Raw genomic sequence first — 22,910 nt, 5'->3', positions numbered from 1 at the left:
ATTTTGACGATCTAATGTGCCAATTACACAGAATTTGGCACTAAATCCCCGAGGACAATATCCGACAAAACTATCAATTGATGCCAAGCCAAATAACTCCTTGCATAAAGTCAAAGGTGGGCCAATACATTACCGGACTGCTCAATTTAAGAAACACCCTCTCTCTTGAATAAATCATCCAATTTTCTGAAACTGTAATAATTTGTATTTTGTAACATGTACAGCACATCTACCTATTTCCGACCCATTTGGATAATTCCTTCACAATGTGTCTTTTTTGTCTTATGAGTGTATTCAATTTGAAAGGTCTGGCAGTTGTGTCTGTAAGAAGCATTGGAAATGTAGAGGTCAATATCCAGGAAGGTTGCATGCTGCGCTTCAGAGGAGCGGCGGCAGTAGACGAGAGGCCAGGTATTGAGGCCATGCTGAAATGAGGGTGGAGCGTCTTCATCCTCGGTCCATATCATTAAATGGAGGGGCTCAGGAAACAGACAAGGGTTTTAAAATATTGGGTGACTAGGAAGGGTTCCTCTAGACAGCCCAATAACAAGTTGGTGCGCAAGGTCGTGCTGCAGATTCTTTTGTATATGTTCCTCTCAAAGATGAAATAATCACTTGTACGGAAACAGTTCACCAGAACATGTCGATCTGAAGGCTGTAGAATGTTGGGAGAGGTAGTGTTCCATGGAGGCGGGCTGTGTGCACTGGGTGTGGTGGCAATAAGGAGTTCTCACAGAAAAATTCTCAGCTCCTGTTGCCTAACAACTCCAACCAATTGCCTGCTGTCTACCTTCCCATATCGAAGAAGTGAACCCAAAGTGATTGGCTAGTGACCAAGAATACAGGCCGACTACTCTGTGGCGGAACTTCTGAGGACAACATTGTCAATTTCAATACATACCTGACAACCTGTGCCACTTAACATCTACATCCATACTCCGCAAGCCACTTGACGGTGTGTGGCGGATGGTACCTTGAGTACCTCTATCGGTTCTCCCTTCTATTCCAGTCTCGTATTGTTCGTGGAAAGAAGGATTGTCGATATGCCTCTGTGTGGGCTCTAATCTCTCTGATTTTATCCTCACAGTCTCTTCGCGATATACGTAGGAGGGAGCAATATACTGCTCGACTCCTCGGTGACGGGATGTTCTCGAAACTTCGACAAAAGCCCGTACCGAGCTACTGAGCATCTCTCCTGCAGAGTCTTCCACTGGAGTTTATCTATCATCTCCGTAACACTTTTGCGATTACTAAATGATCCTGTAACGAAGCGCGCTGCTGTCCGTTGGATCTTCTCTATCTTCTCCATCAACCCCATCTGGTACAGATCCCACACAGCTGAGCAGTATTCAAGCAGTGGGCGAACAAGCGCACTGTAACCTACTTCCTTTGTTTTCGGATTGCATTTCCTTAGGATTCTTCCAATGAATCTCAGTCTGGCATCTGCCTTACTGACGATTAACTTTATATGATCATTCCATTTTAAATCACTTCTAATGTGTACTCCCAGATAATTTATGGAATTAACTGCTTCCAGTTGCTGACTTGCTATATTGTAGCTAAATGGTAAGGGATCTTAGTTTCTATGTATTCGCAGCACATTACACTTGTCTACATTGAGATTCAACTGCCATTCCCTGCACCATGCGTCAATTTGCTGCAGATCCTCCTGCATTTCAGTACAATTTTCCATTGTTACAACCTCTCGATATACCACAGCATCATCCGCAAAAAGCCTCAGTGAACTTCCGATGTCATCCACAAGGTCATTTATGTATATTGTGAATCCCTGCCTCTTCTCCTTCCCACCTGTCAACTGCTCTTCCCAAGCACTCCCCTCCCACTCACTGCAACTTCCTTCCCCTCTCATGCCATCCAACACCACCCGTTGTCCCAGTTGAGCTGTAATGTCAGAGTGATATATCTGTGTGGGTGTCTATGTATTTTATAGCTCTGAAGAAGGATTCACTCGAAAACTACCAACAATCTCAGTCTCGATCGTGTGTCTAATGACGACTCTGTGCCTCAACTGTATGGTAAGTTACCTTTAGTCCTTCAGTTTTTTGTATTTGGCCCAAAATTTTTATTACAGAACCTTTCAAACATACAAGAAAAGGTTGCCAAATGTTCTATCAGATGATGCATGCACTTTGATAGTGTATCATAACAATCCACCACATCAATTTCGTACATTAAATTATAAGTATCTGTCATTCCTATGATTACTGCAGTGCAGTGGCTGAGGCACTGTAATGACAATCAACAGCACAATCAACTGAGAACGAACTCACAAACTGCAATTAGCGTTCCACAACAGCTAAGAATATGTCAGAACAAATTACAAGTTTGTTCTTAATTGAATGCGGATGTTGCTTGTCAACATGCAGTCTCAGACAGTGCTCTCCATTATTTCATGCCACAGCAAGGCAACAATGAGAGAAAGCAGTGTCTCACCCCATGTGGGACACACGGTAATATAATACAAGCACAAGGGAGAGTAGACACCAGGGCAAATTGAGATTTGGGTCACTTCTGGCAGTGTGCTCACATAGTCGAAGTGGTCAAGGCGATTGCTTGCACAAGCAGGAAATCCGTGTTCAAGTCCCAGGCCGGCACAAATTTTCAGTTGTGCTGAGATATTCTACAGCCGATGCAGAACCATAATCGCAATTTGCGAGTTTATTCTTAATTCCTATGATTCTTCAGCACTCATACTTTCCAAATCTCAGTCTCTGTGAGCTGTTTTTATCTGCTGGTTCAAAAACCATTCTAAGTGGTGTCACTTTACATGAAGCGTTGTGCCTGCTCTTTTGGACACTTAACTGATTCGCCTAGATGGGCAATGAATCCACCTCCTTCAGGAATCTCAGAGTAGCGAGCACAGAGGAAATGGAGAGGGACTACAGACAGGAGGCAGCCAGTGGGAATATGGGTCAGCTGTGAGGCGTACCGACATAGTGCGTGCAGTTGCGATAACAATGTGTCTCGGATGGCGCAGTAGTTGACACATCTGCCTAGTAAGCGGGCATCCCGGGTTCAAAGACTGGAGCAGTACACATGTTCGCCCATTGTCACTGATTCTGCATTACATCTCGATGTAGCTAGCATCACTAATCCCTTTCCTTTCTAGCCCCTCCACGTTTGTATATGGTGTAACTCTGCTACTGTGTACAATATCCTGAGTTTAGCCAATGAGGTGAAATGTATTCACACATCAGCAATCCAGAACAGCAACAAAGCCTGGAAAAAATGCTTCCTTCACTGCGTAACTGCCAAAGGGAATTATTGTAAAGGGGACAACTGTCAAAACTTGTTCATTATTCTTTTTTCTTGCCTTTATCCTGTATCTTCAAGGGGTCAGCATGTTGAGTTTTGGATTTGGCAAAGTTTGTGCCATCCCTGACACCATGTACTGCTCTGGGGACAGAATTTGTTTATCTCAACTGCCTGTGACTAGGGTTTGCTAGGTGGTAGCTTTAAATTGGCCGCGGTCCATTAGTACATGTCGGACCCGCGTGTCGCCACTGTCAGTACTTGCAGACCTAGCGCCACCACATGGCAGGTCTAGAGAGGCGGACTAGCACTCGCCCCAGTTGTACGACGACTTTGCTAGCGACTACACTGACGAAGCCTTACTCTCATTTGCCGAGAGACAGTTAGAATAGCCTTCAGCTAAGTCCATGACTACGACCTAGCAAGGCGCCATTAACCATATCTGGAGAGAGTCTTATTTGTATCGTCAATAGCGATGTACCACAATGATGGAATAAAGATAAGTATTATACAAGCTACGTACTTTTCTTATTAGCATTCATTACTTATCCTGTTCCAGACTTCACGCCAGTCGGTGTGAGTTGACGCGTGCCCTTTCGGTAACCTCACCCTGTGTCTAGACTGTCTTGTCTAGACACAACAGTGTTATCCCACTTTACAATGTGCAAATGTTTTCTAAATGTTTGTAAACCATGTAACTAATTCAGTAGTTAACCTTTCCTCCAAACCTCTCTCCCAATCTGAAACCTCTGTCCTATCCAAAGGCCTCACCTTCAGCCCCACTCCCAGATTCAACCAAACAGCCCTCGTCAAAGATTTACTGTCCTACACTCGTACTCTCTGCTGGAAGTATCACTTTGCCACGAAGAAAAATGATCCTAATCCTACCCCTAATGATCCAACTCCCCAAGACACTATCCAAATTGAACCCTGCCTGGAACAGTTCCGTCCTCCGTCACAGCGGGACCCACCTCCTCTTCCTCAAAATCACCCTCTCCAAACCTTCCAGGAATTTCTGACTTCCAGCCTTGCCTCTCAATCCTTCTTAAAAAACCTTAATCCTACTCCCAACATCACCACTGCTGAAGCCCAGGCTATCCGTGATCTGAAGGCTGACCGGTCCATCGTCATTCTTCCGGCGGACAAGGGTTCCACGACTGTGGTACTTGATCGTCGGGAGTATGTGGCTGAGGGACTACGTCAGCTTTCAGACAACACCACATACAAAGTTTGCCAAAGTAATCCCATTCCTGATGTCCAGGCAGAGCTTCAAGGAATCCTCAGAACCTTAGGCCCCCTACAAAACCTTTCACCTGACTCCATCAACCTCCTGAGCCCACCGACACCCCGCACCCCTACCTTCTACCTTCTTCCTAAAATTCACAAACCCAATCATCCCGGCCGCCCCATTGTAGCTGGTTACCAAGCCCCCACAGAACGTATCTCTGCCTACGTAGATCAACACCTTCAACCCATTACATGCAGTCTCCCATCCTTCATCAAAGACACCAACCACTTTCTCGAACGCCTGGAATCCTTACCCAATCCGTTACCCCCAGAAACCATCCTTGTAACCATTGATGCCACTTCTGTATACACAAATATCCCGCACGTCCAGGGCCTCGCTGCGATGGAGCACTTCCTTTCACGCCGATCACCTGCCGCCCTACCTAAAACCTCTTTCCTCATTACCTTAGCCAGCTTCATCCTGACCCACAACTTCTTCACTTTTGAAGACCAGACATACCAACAATTAAAGGGAACAGCCATGGGTACCAGGATGGCCCCTTCGTACGCCAACCTATTCATGGGTTGCTTAGAAGAAGCCTTCTTGGTTACCCAGGCCTGCCAACCCAAAGTTTGGTACAGATTTATTCATGACATCTTCATGATCTGGACTCACAGTGAAGAAGAACTCCAGAATTTCCTCTCCAACCTCAACTCCTTTGGTTCCATCAGATTCACCTGGTCCTACTCCAAATCCCATGCCACTTTCCTTGATGTTGACCTTCACCTGTCCAATGGCCAGCTTCACACGTCCGTCCACATCAAACCCACCAACAAGCAACAGTACCTCCATTACGACAGCTGCCACCCATTCCACATCAAGCGGTCCCTTCCCTACAGCCTAGGTCTTCGTGGCAAACGAATCTGCTCCAGTCCGGAATCCCTGAAGCATTACACCAACAACCTGACAACAGCTTTCGCATCCCGCAACTACCCTCCTGACCTGGTACAGAAGCAAATAACCAGAGCCACTTCCTCATCCTCTCAAACCCAGAACCTCCCACAGAAGAACCACAAAAGTGCCCCACTTGTGACAGGATACTTTCCGGGACTGGATCAGATTCTGAATGTGGCTCTCCAGCAGGGATACGACTTCCTCAAATCCTGCCCTGAAATGAGATCCATCCTTCACGAAATCCTCCCCACTCCACCAAGAGTGTCTTTCCGCCGTCCACCTAACCTTCGTAACCTCTTAGTTCATCCCTATGAAATCCCCAAACCACCTTCCCTACCCTCTGGCTCCTACCCTTGTAACCGCTCCCGGTGTAAAACCTGTCCCATGCACCCTCCCACCACCACCTACTCCAGTCCTGTAACCCGGAAGGTGTACACAATCAAAGGCAGAGCCACGTGTGAAAGCACCCACGTGATCTACCAACTGACCTGCCTACACTGTGATGCATTCTATATGGGAATGACCAGCAACAAACTGTCCATTCGCATGAATGGACACAGGTAGACAGTGTTTGTTGGTAATGAGGATCACCCTGTGGCTAAACATGCCTTGGTGCACGGCCAGCACATCTTGGCGCAGTGTTACACCGTCCGGGTTATCTGGATACTTCCCACTAACACCAACCTATCCGAACTCCGGAGATGTGAACTTGCTCGTCAATATATCCTCTCTTCCCGTTATCCACCAGGCCTCAATCTCCGCTAATTTCAAGTTGCCGCCACTCATACCTCACCTGTCATTCAACAACATCTTTGCCTCTGCACTTCTGCCTCGACTGACATCTCTGCCCAAACTCTTTGTCTTTAAATATGTCTGCTTGTGTCTGTATATGTGTGGACGGATATGTGTGTGTATACGCGAGTGTATACCCGTCCTTTTTTCCCCCTAAGGTAAGTCTTTCCACTCCCGGGACTGGAATGACTCCTTACCCTCTCCCTTAAAACCCACACCCTTTCGTCTTTCCCTCTCCTTCCCTCTTTCCTGATGAGGCAACAGTTTGTTGCGAAAGCTTGAATTTTGTGTGTATGTTTGTGTGTCTGTCGACCTGCCAGACTTTCATTAAGTCACATCATCTTTGTTTTTAGGTGTGTGTGCGTGTGTATATATATATATGAATATAATAGAGGGAAACATTCCACGTGGGAAAAATATATTTAAAAAGAAAGATTATGAGACTTACCAAACAAAAGCGCTGGCAGGTCGATAGACACACAAACAAACACAAACATACACACAAAATTCTAGCTTTCGCAACCAACGGTTGCCTCGTCAGGAAAGAGGGAAGGAGAAGGAAAGACAAAAGGATATGGGTTTTAAGGGAGAGGGTAAGGAGTCATTCCAATCCCAGGAGCGGAAAGACTTACCTCAGGGGGAAAAAAGGACAGGTATACACTTGCACACGCACACATATCCATCCGCATATACACAGACACAAGCAGACATTTGTAAAGTCCTCAATCTTTCCTCTCCCACATCCACACCGGTTGATCAGAGCATCCTCCTACAGGCCAACCGCAAATTAGAACAGCATGCCACCCTCTACCTTAAAAAACTATCCAATCTCCTGGTTTCCCACCTCCGGAAAGGCAACTCACTCACCCTTCACAACCTTTCCAGCAAACCTCAACCTCCTCTCATTGCACACAAACCCAGTCTCTCCCATCTACTCAATCTCCCACTTCCAGCTCCACTCCCTCCAAAACCTCAAAATCTGGAACCACAACACCCCAATTCAGTAGTTAACCTTTCCTCCAAACCTCTCTCCCAATCCGAAACCTCTGTCCTATCCAAAGGCCTCACCTTCAGCCCCACTCCCAGATTTAACCAAACAGCCCTCGTCAAAGATTTACTGTCCTACACCCGTACTCTCTGCTGGAAATATCACTTTGCCACGAAGAAAAATGATCCTGATCCTATTCCTAATGATCCAACTCCCCAAGACACTATCCAAATTGAACCATGCCTGGAACAGTTCCGTCCTCCGTCACAGCGGGACCCACCTCCTCTTCCTCAAAATCACCCTCTCCTAACCTTCCAGGAATTTCTGACTTCCAGCCTTGCCTCTCAATCCTTCTTAAAAAACCTTAATCCTACTCCCAACATCACCACATTGAAGCCCAGGCTATCCGTGATCTGAAGGCTGACCAATCCACCGTCATTCTTCCGGCGGACAAGGGTTCCACGACTGTGGTACTTGATCGTCGGGAGTATGTGGCTGAGGGACTGCGTCAGCTTTCAGACAACACTACCTACAAAGTTTGCCAAGGTAATCCCATTCCTGATGTCCAGGCGGAGCTTCAAGGAATCCTCAGAACCTTAGGCCCCCTACAAAACCTTTCACCTGACTCCATCAACCTCCTGACCCCACCAACACCCCGCACCCCTACCTTCTTCCCAAAATTCACAAACCCAATCATCTCGGCCGTCCCATTGTAGCTGGTTACCAAGCCCCCACAGAACGCATCTCTGTCTACGTAGATCAACACCTTCAAACCATTAAGCTTTACAAATGTCTGCTTGTGTCTGTGTATATGCGGATGGATGTGTGTGCGTGTGCGAGTGTATACCTGTCCTTTTTTCCCCCCTAAGGTAAGTCTTTCCGCTCCTGGGATTGGAATGACTCCTTACCCTCTCCCTTAAAACCCATATCCTTTTGTCTTTCCCTCTCCTTCCCTCTTTCCTGACGAGGCAACCGTTGGTTGCGAAAGCTAGAATTTTGTGTGTATGTTTGTGCGTCTATTGACCTGCCAGCACTTTTGTTTGGTAAGTCTCATCATCTTTCTTTTTAAACATATTTTTGCCACGTGGAATGTTTCCCTCTATTATATATATATAGTTATAATAGAAGGAAACATTCCACGTAGGAAAAATATACCTAAAAACAAAGATGATGTGACTTACCAAACGAAAGCGCTGGCACGTCGATAGACTCTCAAACAAACACAAACATACACACAAAATTCGAGCTTTCGCAACGCCCGGTTGCTTCGTCAGGAAAGAGGCAAGGAGAGGGAAAGATGAAAGGATGTGGGTTTTAAGGGAGAGGGTAAGGAGTCATTCCAATCCCGGGAGCGGAAAGACTTACCTTAGGGGGGGAAAAAGGACGGGTATACAGTCGCACACACACACATATCCATCCACACATATACAGACCTGGTCTGTCAGTTGGCACAAGCGACTTAATTCAAACAGCTGGTAACAGTTTTTAAAATTACTAGGAGCACCATCAGAAATAATAATAATCTTCTCTGCCCCCATTTGCAGTTGAAGAATTTTTCACATTGCTAGCAAAGCATGTGCTGAGTCACGTGCTGTGTCATCACTTATAACTGCGACACTTGTGGTCTTGTTGAGATAATATGTCACTCCTGTAAAAATTCAAACCTGGTCATTACTCCAATGATACCCTTGTACTTCTTGTGGGAGAATTACAGACCAGTTCTCAGCAAAATCACAGTGAAGCACTAAACATAGTTCTTCAGCCTGTACACACCCTTTCACTTCTACAATATGGTCGTGTTGCAATTTCTTTAATGCTGGTGCGTTACTAATTTCACTGACCATTTACCAAGTTGATCAATGAAACTGTCAAAGGCAGCAGTTTTCTTAATTAGTTTATTCCCATGTCACATATGTAATTTGTGCAGAGTTATCTGCTACATCTTCCAGGCAAAGTGTCTTTACAGGCAGTCCTCCACATTCTTGAAACAAACAAATCTCTCGCTTTATGGCACAGACTACTAATGACTTCAAACGCCCAACCAGGTGGTTGTGGAACTACCCGCTTAAGTCATAGTGCATAAAATTTTGATCTTCCAATATGTGAAGTTGTATAGTTGCTATTATAAATTGCAAAAGTTTCTTTAATACTGCCAGTCATGTGCCTATTCACTTTCACAACTTTTTGACCTTCGACTGTTACAGTTAAAGTGTCCTTTTTGTTGGCACTCTGGCAAGAACAGTTCAATTTCTCTTCCAGATAAAATGACTGCACTATTTGAACTTGAGCTGCTTCTACAGAATGACCATAATAGGGGTCCGGTCTTCCAAAGCCTCCTTTTACAGACCTCATATTTCTTGATTTGTTTACCATGTGCTTGATACTGATGGAACATGGTTCAAAATTGTTTCCTTTGAAAGTATTTCTGGAATAATAGTTAAAACTTGCACCTTTTCACTGTAGGATGCACAATATTCAACAGCTTACATGATAATTATGAAAAATTCCTGGCAAGAGATGCAAGAGTGCTTTGGTTCATTTTCTTCCGAAGATGGAATTTCTACTTTGAAGAGTGTGGTCGGTTTTGCTGTAGTGTATTCATCCATAGCTTTAGTATTTTCTCTGCACTTTCTTGATGCACGAGAAGAAATGGTTTACATTAATTTGCCAGCCATTTTCTTTCCTACGTGCTCCACTTACTAATTCTGTCATCCGTGGTATTGCTATTTTTAATTATCATCATAATAGAACAGCTGAGAAATTTTAGTCTTTGTTGTCACAAATATTTGGCCGTTTCTTCCAAATATGTTGTGGTTATCATGGGACTTGAAAACGCAACTGTTTTTATTTGAATACATATCAGATTTCACTTCTACACTGACGTGAGAATTTTACAATGTCTCCTGCTTACAAAGACACTGTGTGCCTGCCGCTCTTTCATTGGTTGCATAGGACCCTTTCACTCGGGTCATGTGTCACAGCGAGCGCCAACAACTCTGCAGCACAAAACATGTAAGTGAGCCACTGGGTCCATATCGAGACATTTACAGTCTTCTGCAGACATGACTATTGTTGTTGAGTATTTGTCTAATTTTAAAGTCAATTCAGCTACTATTTCAGACAATCTGCAGTTTACATGTGGCAGATGTTCCTATAAAGCCAAAGTATACAGTATAGATTCCAAACACTGGAAATATGACAATTTTTTGTCCACTCACTACTCTCCACCCCCACTCATACTAGTTCTAAGCCAAGCTGGTGTCACTGTTCCCCCTCCAATCCTTCGGCAGTGCTGTGCCTGAGCAGCCTTGAAGCAAAAATTTTAATATTCTAGGTTGCAAGCCATCTGTAGCAACAGCAACTAATACATAAATAAAAAATCGCAGTCCAGTTCGCCAGTTTTCACTCTTTCTGTGAACTTATGATGTCTGTTGATACTATCTCCACGACAGGTCTTAGTGCTGTAATTTATTCTCATGACAAGTAGTTTAATGTGATTTATCTCATTTCTTAGACATTTCATTCTGGATTAATTTTCCTTATTGTTTCATCTGAGCGTCACCATCATGTTTATTAATCTGAATCCAGAATCAACTAATATTTTTTACAGGACAACATTTCTGCTTTGGAATGTTACCTTTACTTAAAAAGCAGCATTAATGTTTGTGCACTTTTATTGCAAATCTGTTCAAATACAACAAGAGTTTGTAAATGATAGAATTTAGTGCTATTTACTCCCGTGTTTCACAAAATGTCAATGGTTAAGCAGAGCAACAGGTTGTTACAGAGGCTAGTTCACAGTTTCTCACACATCCCTCACATTAGTGCTGCGCGAGTCAAATGTCAAGTGACCATTCAAGCAATGTTGATACTATTACTGAGCGCTTCAGGAAATCTTCAGCCTGTTCGAATGAGAGTGTCATTTGCCCGACACTGACCTTCAGTTCTTCAAAATAAATCCACATGTGACCTCATTGGCAAAGTTTCATCTGTAAGACAACCCCTACACACTATTAGACAACATAAAACTATTAACTACAGCAGCAACAGTTTGATCTGTGAATATACAATGACCCTGTGTTTTTTTAACGACGAATTTGGAAAAAAGCCTCATCTCACAATTAGGTAAATATGGTAGTTTTGCTGTATGAGGTGTAAAACACTGACAAGCAGGGCAACAGATATTTGTCCAACGATATTTATGTAAAGGAACTTGCATTTACACATTGTACGCACGAGTTGACATGAGATTCCCTACGCTCCCAAGCACCACCAAAGAAGTGCATCTGATCTAGAAAAAATCCCAAGCAATTCTGATATTAAAACTAGGTAAAAAGGAGACAATCCTAAAAGCTATCTCACTACTGTGACACTTATGCAAAGTTCTTGAAATAATGCTGCTACTCCTCAATCTTACAGAGATATCTAGCCATCTCTGAACCGACAACAGGCCAGCTTGACGTACAATGAAAGCATTGAAATTAATGTGGCACATTGAGGATTGTTTCGAAAACTGACAACTCACAGGGGGTCACCTTTCTCGACCTTTCAGCGGTAAAATACAGTCAACTACTAACTACTCTTACAAGGGGACAGTGCCTACACCTCATCACCAATTTATCTAAAATTTATGGTGCATGCACAGCTTGGCCACAGATGAGAATGATAACAATGGAAGCTCCCGACACTAAGCGTTTAGACAAAAAATTTTAGGCGTGGGTCAGGCGAGGCATGAGAGACTCCTGTCTGTGGTGAATGGAAAGTGTAATGAATGATAATCAGACAGTTGTGGCTTAAAGAGTCCCTATGGAGTAACTTTCTTTCCTTGTTTTATTTCCAATTTTATGTTACTTGCACTGCAAATAAATCAAAATAATGCTCAGTATATTGTATTTATAAGAGTTTCATGGAAGGCATGAAAAGGAAAAGCAAGGGAAAATTTGCAAACAGATTTTTAGGGAGGGATTGCAAGGTGTACATGAGAACTTACGTACTTTCTTAATTTTACAGCTGATGATTTACAAGAGCTGGGGTGATATTCACTGTAAAAACAGGGCACTGTAGCGAAGATGCAAAGATCTTCCTATTGACTTTCGTGATCATTCAGTTCACATGTTGTGAGAATGAAGACATTCAAAACAATAACATTCGCCTCAATTAGAGAGAACTGGAGGATACAGTTTTCACTTACTGCAAAATACATTAATCTCAAAGTTATATTGTTATGGACCGTGCTGTGGGTAAGGAGAGATTAAAGTGTTTGCAAGAGTCCCGGAAAGAATTAATTTCAAAAATTACCACACTGAAAATGTATTCTAGTACGCCTTCACCCACCCCGAAAGTAAGACGTCTGAAAGACTGTCAAGCAAGAAACAAGCTGGAGCCAGTCAGTAATGAATCCAATAACATATTTTCACTGGTGTTCATTAAGAAGTTTCAGCATCATAAGTTTATTTTTAGAATCTCTCACAATTAGTTGCAAGAGATGATCTATAACTAGTGACTGTGGACAGTCATTCTAGTGAACAATCTAAAGCAGTAGCTCATAGAACTTACGTCCCATGAATAAACACTGTTTCAAAACACCACCACACTGAGGGCTTCTTGAAATGCATCGGTATTGGCAGAATTTGCTGTAATAAAATGACAAAAATGTCATATTGGTGGTTGAAAATGCTCTTCAATTGAAGACCTTGTTGGTAAAAGAAGTGTCCCAAAAGAATTAGCTCATAAATTTGCTTTTATATTTTATAGATGACAGAGATCAAGTTACCTTTCTTTCTTTCTTTGCAAATGTGTCAGTCTTTTATTCTAGTGGTAGTTTATGTTACCAAATGATCAATGTGTCTTGAATATTCAGTCCAATTCATGTCTGTTATAGAGAGAGAGAGAGAGAGAGAGAGAGAGAGAGAGAGAGAGAGAGAGAGATATTTCTTATATGTACATAACATTGAATATCACACTTCCATTAAATTAATACAAGAGATAAAGCAAATGGATATAGCAAGACATGAAGCAGCTACTTCACACTTTTTAATTATACACTTTTAACCACTAGACCATGCTAAACTTTTTAAACTTTTGACTGTATCCTGTAACTTCGGAGTAACGTAGGCTTTAGCTGCCAATATTTCATTAATCTACTTTTATTATAAGAAATCATATCAAGAAAAGGTTTTTGTAAATTTCCAATGTGTCTTTGCCTCAAAATGGTATACTTTCATAACATATACGTTACGATATGCATGCAGACACGAAAGTTCTTTTAGTGACCAATATGGCATTGTTCATTATTTTATTATAACAAATTTTACCAACACAGATGTGTTTTTAAGAGATACTACTCTAAGTGTTCTGAAACAGCATTTACACGTAGGACTTAAGTTATTAAATAAACCCACCAAATAAAGGCTTCAACTAAACAGGACGAAATCCAATCTTCCTACCTCCGAACAATCACGAAAGTCGACAAACAGCTTCTGCCGTTTTTTATACAGCGTGTGGTGTCAACACGACATCTCATTTGCTTCAGATGCTGCGAGTTTGTGTTACTCACACTCCTGGACGAACAGAATGTGAGCGACTGCCGACACCTGCAGACTACCACCCTACTCTTGCTGTGTGAGCTGTGTCCAAACACCTACACAACGGAGGCCAGCACAAACACATTGCAGATAGCCAGATTTTGTTCCCAAGATAATACGATTTAAAATAATGTACGGTTTTTAAATAAACCAACTAAGTTGCACAAAGAAGTTATTTTCATCAAACTCTAGTAACTATTAACTATGGTTTATTTAGTATCCCCACCGACAGAATCACAGCAGAGGCAGATGAGCTGGGACTGGTGGCCCAGCAGAAGCCTGTCACAGATGGCACACTCGACACACTGCACGGGCAGACCTGCTGGTGGAGGTGTTTACCTGCGGGTGTTAGTAGGCCTGGCAGGCCATTGTTCACTCAAAGTTTGGCTACTGCGGACCTAATTTAGTGTAGGTGCCGAGTGCTTAGTCATTAGCCGTCCGTGCCAGTCGCGCGGGTGCTCAGAGCCAGTCGTGTGCCGAGTTCTTCCCGTGCTCGTCTATACGTAAGTTTGGACGCTCTTCTTCCTGTACGTTGACTCGCACAGAGTGTTTGCTTCCCCCCTCACGGGACTCTGATCCGTGGCTATTATTGAGCCACTATCAGCCCGTGTAAGTATCTGCATCATGTGTATGGTGAAGTGCCACTCACTTTTCAGGAGGGGCGGGGGGGGGGGGGGGGGGGGGGGACGACATTGCATTTCTTAAAATAATGCTGAAATTCTGTTTTTCACCATTTTTCATTATGATAAATGCAGAGAGAAGAGTGCCAATGTACTATAGACAATCGTGATAGGTTTTCTTGATGTTGGCCAACTGTATCTGCTATATAGCACACATTCTGAAAGATTTCTTCTCATGGTAGGAATGGTAGAAATCGCCTTAGGCCATGCATTTTCTTATCACTTACAGACATGTATCGATTATTTTGAAAAATCCCATATCTTTTGTACGTGTGGGAGTTTCTCCGATACAATGGCTGCATAACGACACAGAAAGTGCCAGAACATGTAGAGTTTCTCTATATGATCGGCCTATGCGAATTCATCTCAAATCGTACAGGTCATGTCAACTTGTGGTCATGAATTTCTCTGGAAGAAATGTATATTAGACTCATATATCATAAGTGTTAAGAAATAAAGTATTGTCATTTTATCTTAATTTTTAAAAGTGGTAGGGCCCTTTGAAAAATATATATTTTCGTGAATAATTCTTAAACAGTAGAGAACAAAAAAAATATATCTAATAAACCAAAAGTACTGGAGACCTGGCAGATGTCTTGCATTAAAGCTCCCTCTTAATGTGTTGAAGTAAAATCAGCCACATCACAGAATACTGACACATTAGCTCTTCATATCAACTTTGCTAAGAACTGATCTGTTGCTTTGCAGAACAAAATTCAATGTTACCTTTGGCACAAATCACAGGTATCAATATTCAATGAGTCGCTCACTTCCTTGGAACATCACATTGTTCTGCTAATGCCAGTGATGATCTCATTCATGACAGTGCACATGTGTGCTCTGCTGTCAGCATGATAATTGATGACATAGCATCTAGAGGCCATGCATTTCCTAAACATGTGTATGTAACTGATGGTGCAATATATCATTTTAAAAACCGCTTTCAGCTTTATGAGCTTGGTCAACTCTGTAGTACAGGAATTAAAGGCAAAAAAAACTGATATTTTCAGCAACAGGTCATGTAAAAAGGACATGTGATGGGTTCGGAGGTATCTGTAAACATCTTGCAACAAGATCTAATCTCCATCATGAAGTACCGTATTTACTCGAATCTAAGCCGCACTTTTTTTCCGGTTTTCATAATCCGAAAAACCGCCTGCGGCTTAGAATCGAGTGCAAAGCAAGCGGAGGTTATGAAAAATGTTGGTACGTGCCGCCACAACTAACTTCTGCCGTCGAATATATGTAGCGCTACGCAGGCATGCTTTGTAGGCACAAAGATAAATACTGGCGCCAAAACCTCTGCGTCAGTAAATAAATAAAAAAAAATAGTGGAAGACGAGCTTTTTTTCTCCGCCGCGAGTTTCGACCACTGCATTTTCATACATTATCCAACGAAGTAAATACAAATTCCGTATTGTTCATCTTCGAATGTAGCACAATTTCAGTGTACTACGAAAATCTGACTGGCAAGACTGTTTGGGATGTTTGTCAATATGGCCAATTCTACGTTCTGAATTTTTTCCTATCTGTGAGAAGAGATGGTTGCCAATAGGAACCTGATGAAATTTGAATCACATACAGTATTCTCTTCACCATAAGAATAGTATGAATATAAACATTTTGCCATGCATTCTTTCGTGTTTGCTGCTATCTCATTTAAGTCCTGTCTGCCTAAAACTACGAAACTAGAGTGAGACAACAGCAAACGCGGAAGAATATACGTATCGTGTCATGTTTATATTCGTATTATTCTTATGTCTAATGGTGATACAGTCAGAAATAAAGCACGGCAAGTGACTAGATTTTTAAATCTAAGATGACTCTAATTTGTGTGCAGAATTTGATGTAATAAAGAAGCGGCCGCAAAGATTTTCAAACAGAGAAAAATTTTCGCCTAACTCTCGTTCAGAACATGTTCTATCATACGGAGTCTATTATTTGATTCTTGTTGAACATTATCAAAGAAAGCAGCTGTGTAAGTAACAACAAATAGCAGTCTCTTGCCATTGTTTCGCTAATGAGATGATTGCTCTCTCTCTCTCTCTCTCTCTCTCTCTCTCCCCCCCCCCCCTTTTTTTTTTTTTTTTTTAATAATGCGACAAACAATGCATGACACAGTGCAGCAATGCATTTTCATCTTAAGAGTGCCGCAAACACCTATAACAAAGAAAACGGCACTTATCAGATCAAAGCAAAATAAGCAATCGATTCAAACCAGACGAAGCACGTGAAAAAGGAAGGGTACCCGTATAAATACGGACGGAGTGCCTGACGCATAGCAATGGCTACGTGGTAAAGCTTAACTGCTAAGCTTACGACTCGAACCAAACTACTGTAGCTGTATTGTCATTCGTTTGACCTAAATTGTGTCTCATATTACAATGGACCAACTTTGTTTCGATTTGGAGGTGTGGCCTAAAACTTTTCTCTCCCCTTGAATTTCGAGTCTCAAATTTCATGTGCGGCTTAGATTCGGGAATTTTTTTTTCCTACTCTGTGTATTCCATCATGAGGGAGAGGCTTCAGGAATGCGAAAGACTGGTTGTACACTACCTGGAAAAACTGCTTCTTGCAGGCTACTTTTCTAAAGTATGCTAACAACAAATTATGACTAGTGCTAATCTACTCACATTAATAATTATATGTATTACTTCTAGATTATTTTATATAGTATATGTATTTGCAAGAAAGCATTTACTTTGAAAAAGAAACACCACTTCAAATGCTACTACACTAATCAACTTTTATCTGTATGTAACTTTCAGCAGATCACTATTTGCTGTCTGTACAGGCTAACTGACAATTGTAGGTACAAACAAAAGGGAGGAGTAGAGAACAATGAAACAACTAAATAATCCTAACAATCTTGGGTCCAGAAACAAAATGCTACACATGGCCATCATTGGTGTGAAGGTAGGCTCTACCACACATTCGCACTGATGTCGTGTTGCACATGACCGCCATTCATGTGAAGTTAAGCTTCAGCACTTCAGAAATTCCAGGTGCATTCTGAATGTACCGACAGCATGCACAATGTGTTTCTGGAGTTCATGGACACTATCAACTGGTCTGAAAAATACCAAGGATCTCAAATAACCCCACCACCCTCCACACACACACACACACACACACACACACACACACACACGTTTGTGTGTGTGTGTGTGTGTGTGTGTGTGTGTGTGTGTGTGTGTGTGGCTCAAATAATGGGGCACAGGAGGTAAGGTATTGATGAGTCACTGATGAATACACTTCTAGTCAAAGATTAGTGCTAATATTCCCCAACAGCATCATAAAGTATCCCACTACACATGCATTCTTTCACCACAACTATCATCATCCAAATAGTCCATTAGTTTGTGTTGTAGGAAATAAAGATACATGTGACAACTAAGTCAGCCAAGAAGGAGACTTAGCCATATCCAGGAAATCGTCACAGTTTCCGGACTAAAGTCTATTAGGATTATTTCCCACTTTCACAGTCCTCGACTCATCTCTTTCACTTGTACCTATAATAGGCAAACCCATATATACCCAGACTCAAAATCAGTTCGATACTAAAACTAGAAGTAAAACCCAATAACTGCTCGAGATTGAAATACACAAAATACTTAAATATACTCACACTAACCTTGTGCCGCTATGCGAACATCTCCCATGTGTGTCATCTCCTTCTCTGGTCTTTCTTCTATAACAATTCGCTCACCACTAGGGATGCTGAAGTCGATGGACGTAAGAGGCGCTGCTACGAAAAAAGGCACGCCGTGGTACTTTGCTACCACAGCTATCTGAAACAGTTTTGCAATGAACGTAGTGCTAAATAGTGCTGTAAAATATTATGCTTGTATTTTATACGTGGAGAATGGTATAGGGTGATAACTAAGAATAATTTACAAAAACGGGACAAAGGATTTAAGATTCATATTTCCAGACTGGGTATTTGTTACTTATGGTCTTCAGTCTGAGACTGGTTTGATGCAGTGCGCTCTCTCTCTCTCTCTCTCTCTCTCTCTCTCTCTCTCTCTCTTCCTTCCATTACAAGATTCACACTTCCTTGATGTCACACAATGTGTGCTATCAACAAATCCCTTTTTTTGCTCAACTTTTTCCTCAGTATCACAAAATTTCAGAAGCTTCTAGTCTCCTTATGTCTGAACAGTTCAGCACCCATGTTTCCCTTCAGTAAAAGGCTACACTCCATACAAGTATTCTCAGAAAAAGACTTCATAACACAAATTTTTTCTAGATGTTAACAAATTTCACTTTCTACTTGCACGTATGGATGGATCGACATTAATGGCAATTGGCAGCTGTGGAGTATCACCTCCTACCTTATCTTAGGAGGCCACCTACTTTTCAGTGTCCTTCTATAGCAGCACACCTCAAACAAGCAAATGTGAAAGGCTGCATTGCCTCTCCTACACCTTTCCTTGCCTGGGCACTTCGTTCTTGGTGTTCCATTCTTATTTATCCTCTCTTAGTTCTTCCACATGCTCCACATTATCCACCTTCCCCCAAGGTTACACCTATTTTCCCAAAAATTTCGTATACCTTGAACCATTTTACACTGCTGAACACTTTTTCTATAGTCTGATTAAAATTACTTGATAGCTGACACATCACACGTTGTTGCTGCTATCCTCCAATCACAGCGCTCGACGTTACGCTCAAACTGTTCACCATTGCCAAACAGCCATAACAATTAGTTCGCTTCCAATTTCTTCTCCAGCTTTCCTTCTTGACCTGCTTGTATTTCAAATCCCGGATCTGGCCCTTTTATTTGGTATTTTATCACACACACACACACACACACACACACACACACACACACACACACACACACACACACACACACACACACACAATGCTAATAAAATGAAACACTATTGGATCCTTCTGCACAAATTCACGATTCAGCATCATTTAAACAGTTATTACAGTCAATCAAAGAGATCAGCTCACATTACATAAGCTTCGCATGACATTCCGTGATGCCGAATGTTTGAAGGCTGCCAATCATTGCAACTGGGGCACCAAACTCAAACACAACGGTATTTTGCAGTGTAATGGCATAGCTTAATGGTTAACACATAAACCTGGATGTAGAAAGTAAAAGGTTCGAATCTCATCAATACAGAATTTTTTGATTTTTTAAATCTAATCAAAACACTGATTATAATTTTTATTCAATTAATTGGTATAAATGTAATTTTTCATTTCTAATACTCTGCCATGTCATTTTCATCATCATGTTGACTTTTTATCTGCTTTTCTTTTCCTTCCTACTGCTCTCTCTCTCTCTCTCTCTCTCTCTCTCTCTCTCTCTCTCTCTCTCCCCCCCCCCCCCTCCCCCCCCTTTTATCTCCTTGTGTCGGCTATAATCTGCAATCAAATGCCAACCAGGACTGCTCATCCGTTGCTAACGTGCCATCCCATGTAGCAGCGAAAGTGTAGTTTCAGGTAAGCAATAACAATGAGAGATAACAGTCTGCTTTTACCACTAAAACTCAAACTTCACTGCAGAAGACTGTTATTGAAACAAACATTACGAAATATTGCTAGTAGAGGTTAGCTGTGAACAAAGCGATCGTAATTTTAACAGATTGTCGATCGTCGTCTTCTCGGATACATTACACATCATCATGGGGATGTGGTTAGGTTAGAACACGAGTTTAAATTCAGGGCTACAAGACCCGTTGCCTCCCACAGTTCAGTCACTGGTCAATTAAAATCAGATTGACAAATCATTTTTCATTTCTGTCATACACTGAGGCAACCACTTCCATCATTCTCCCACGTTACACATTAATAGCATTAGTGAAGTAGCCCACCGCATTCGTACGTCACCAATACTTGAGCGGTAGATGGCAGTGGATGTGGCAACACTGTATCGGCAAGTGACGGACATCAAATATAAAGTAATTTTAATCTGACTATAGACTGACAAATCCCAAGAATGTGTCTCGATTTTTCTTAACTGGCCACTATGACATATGAAATTGCCCTTGCCTGGCTCCATATAGGGCGTTTTCTTGATGTGGCATATCCATACTTCAACACCACATTTTAAATGATTTGAGAGGGGGGGGGGGGGCGCATCTGCTATCTTTTAGAGACGTGTATGGGCTGCACTGAGTCCAGGTTTCTTTATAAACTTGTAGGCAAATAATTTTACAGCAATGGCTCATTCATTTATAGTCCAGTGATAAGCAACAATATACACTGACTTCAGCTGAAACGTTTTAACAACTGATTATCCCATATGACATGTGTTTTGAAGCTGAATGTTGAAACTTTAGGGTGTACCTCTGTATGTGCATTCTGAAAGAATGACTTTATGAAATGAGGCAGAGAGAGTGATCTAGGTTTGTTATTTGGACAGCAAAATAAATGACAATGTCTGAAGTAAAGCATATAAAATCTGTACAGTCAATAATAAAAGCATTTCTGAGAAAGTGAAATTTATTCAAAATAAATTCACTGAATATCTTGGCATCAGCTGTGTTAAGTATAGCTATACTGCCTATTAGTGACATCAAAATTTGTGCCAGACTAGGACTCCGACCCAGATTTCCCACTTATCACGAACGGTCACCTCAACCACTTCAGTTATCGGTGCATGCCTCCCGGACAGACTCAAACTTCCACATATCACACTGTCTACATCCTTATACCATAGCCTCCTAAATTTATCATTTAATGCTCACAGTTTTACTCTGTATTCCCGTACAAGTCAAAAAGAGACTACGAGGAATTGTAAAGGGTTTGATTATCTGTTATCTGAAATTAGAGACATTGTACCCGAGATCATTCCCAACCCTATTTAAGTGTCGGCGAGTTATCCTTGTCCCTCCCTGTATCACTTCCAATCCCTACGGAAGACTCGGGTGCAAAACATGCCCAATCCACCACGCTGCAGTTCCTATTCCAGTCCCGTCTCAGGCTCGCCCTACCCCATCAGATGCCGGGCCACCTGCGAAAACAGCCATATCGAGTACCAGCTCTGCTGCAACCGTCACTCAGCTTTCTGTATCGGTACGACTTCCGACCAGCTGTCCGCCGGTACGGACGACCACTGCCAAACGGTGGCCGAGAGCAAAGTGGACCACCCTGTGCAACAACACGAAGCCGTACATAACGTGCTCGCTTTCAGTGGCTGCTTCACAGCCTGGGGCATCTGGATCCTCCCCTCCACCACCAGCTTTTCTGAACTGTGCAATGGGAGTTCACATTCCCTGCTTCCAAAGTCATCCTGTCCCCACAGTTGTCGCCACCTCTGTCCCGTCACCTCCTCCCTATTCACATCCTCTCACCCCCACTGTGTGCCACTCTCCTGCCTTTCCCCTTCTCTGCTCCTCTCTCCTCTCCTTTCTGCCCCCCCACCCCCCCCCCCCACCCGCCAATGCCCGCTTGCCCGCCCTGCCACCTCTAGTCCCTGCAGGCTCCACCTTGCATTGCCAATTCTTCTTCCCCCATCCGTACCCTGCTATCCCCTCCCCTTCCTCACTACACTCCAGATTGCTGTTCCCATTTGTCGTGTTTCTGTAGCAGCCCGATCGGAGTGGCCGGATATGAAGGTCCCGTGTGCGAGGCGTGCTTGCTCGTGTCAACGTGTGTGCATTTTTCTTTTCTGAAGAAAGCACTGCCCGTCTGCAACTCGACGTGTCTCTTTACGGTGAGCACCAATCTGACCTTTTCGTAATATTTTTGATATTCCGACCTAGACTTTCCACTGTTTGTATAAAAACTTAAATCAGTTAAAATAAAACGTGGTGCCAAAGTATGCATATGCCACATCAGAAAAATGCCCTATGTAGAGCTGCGCATGTGAAATTTTTCATATCTTAGTAAACACTTAAGAAAAATCGATACACATTTAGAGGATTTGGCAAACTAGAATACGCATCTGACAATGTAAAATGAAGCAAGATGTTCAAAGTTCTCAGGAAAATAGGTGTAAGCCACAGGCAAAGACATATAATATAGAGTACATATAAGAACCGAGAGAGGAAAAATAAGAATCCAACACCGTGAATGAAGTGCTTCAATTACAAACGGTGTAAGACACGAGTGCAGTCTTTCACCTTTACTGTGTTTGAGATGTGGTGCTATAGAAGGATGTTCAGAATTATGTGGCCTCCCAAGATGAGAAATGAAATAGTTCTCCACAGAATTGGCACGGAGAGGAACATGTGGAAATCACTAACAAGAAGAAGGGATGGATGATAAGACATATATTAAGACACTAAGGCATAATTTCAATAGTACTAGAGGGAATTGCAGAAGATAAAAGCTATAGAGGGTAAAAACTGTAGAGACAGATGGAGACCTGGATATATCCAATGTTGAGTACGAGTGCTACTCCAGTTTGAGAAGTCTTGCACAGGAGAGGAATTCTCGGTGGGCCG

General features: G+C 42.4%; 1 protein-coding gene across 2 annotated transcripts in view; it reads right to left on the bottom strand.

Moving 5' to 3' along the window:
* LOC126109902 (methylthioribose-1-phosphate isomerase) overlaps positions 1 to 22,910 on the bottom strand; it is a 69,334-nt gene that overhangs the window by 11,718 nt on the left and 34,706 nt on the right. For both annotated transcript variants that reach the window (XM_049914993.1, XM_049914992.1), the window contains exon 5: positions 18,134 to 18,290. In XM_049914993.1, coding sequence (XP_049770950.1) covers positions 18,134 to 18,290 — 157 coding nt within the window. The remainder of the gene's footprint in view (positions 1 to 18,133; positions 18,291 to 22,910) is intronic.

This window comes from Schistocerca cancellata, chromosome 12 (assembly GCF_023864275.1).
Source record: "Schistocerca cancellata isolate TAMUIC-IGC-003103 chromosome 12, iqSchCanc2.1, whole genome shotgun sequence".
NCBI classification, from domain to species: Eukaryota; Metazoa; Arthropoda; class Insecta; order Orthoptera; family Acrididae; genus Schistocerca; species Schistocerca cancellata.
The sequence above is the reverse complement of the archived record's forward strand: the minus strand, read 5'-3'. Positions and strand labels throughout refer to the sequence as shown.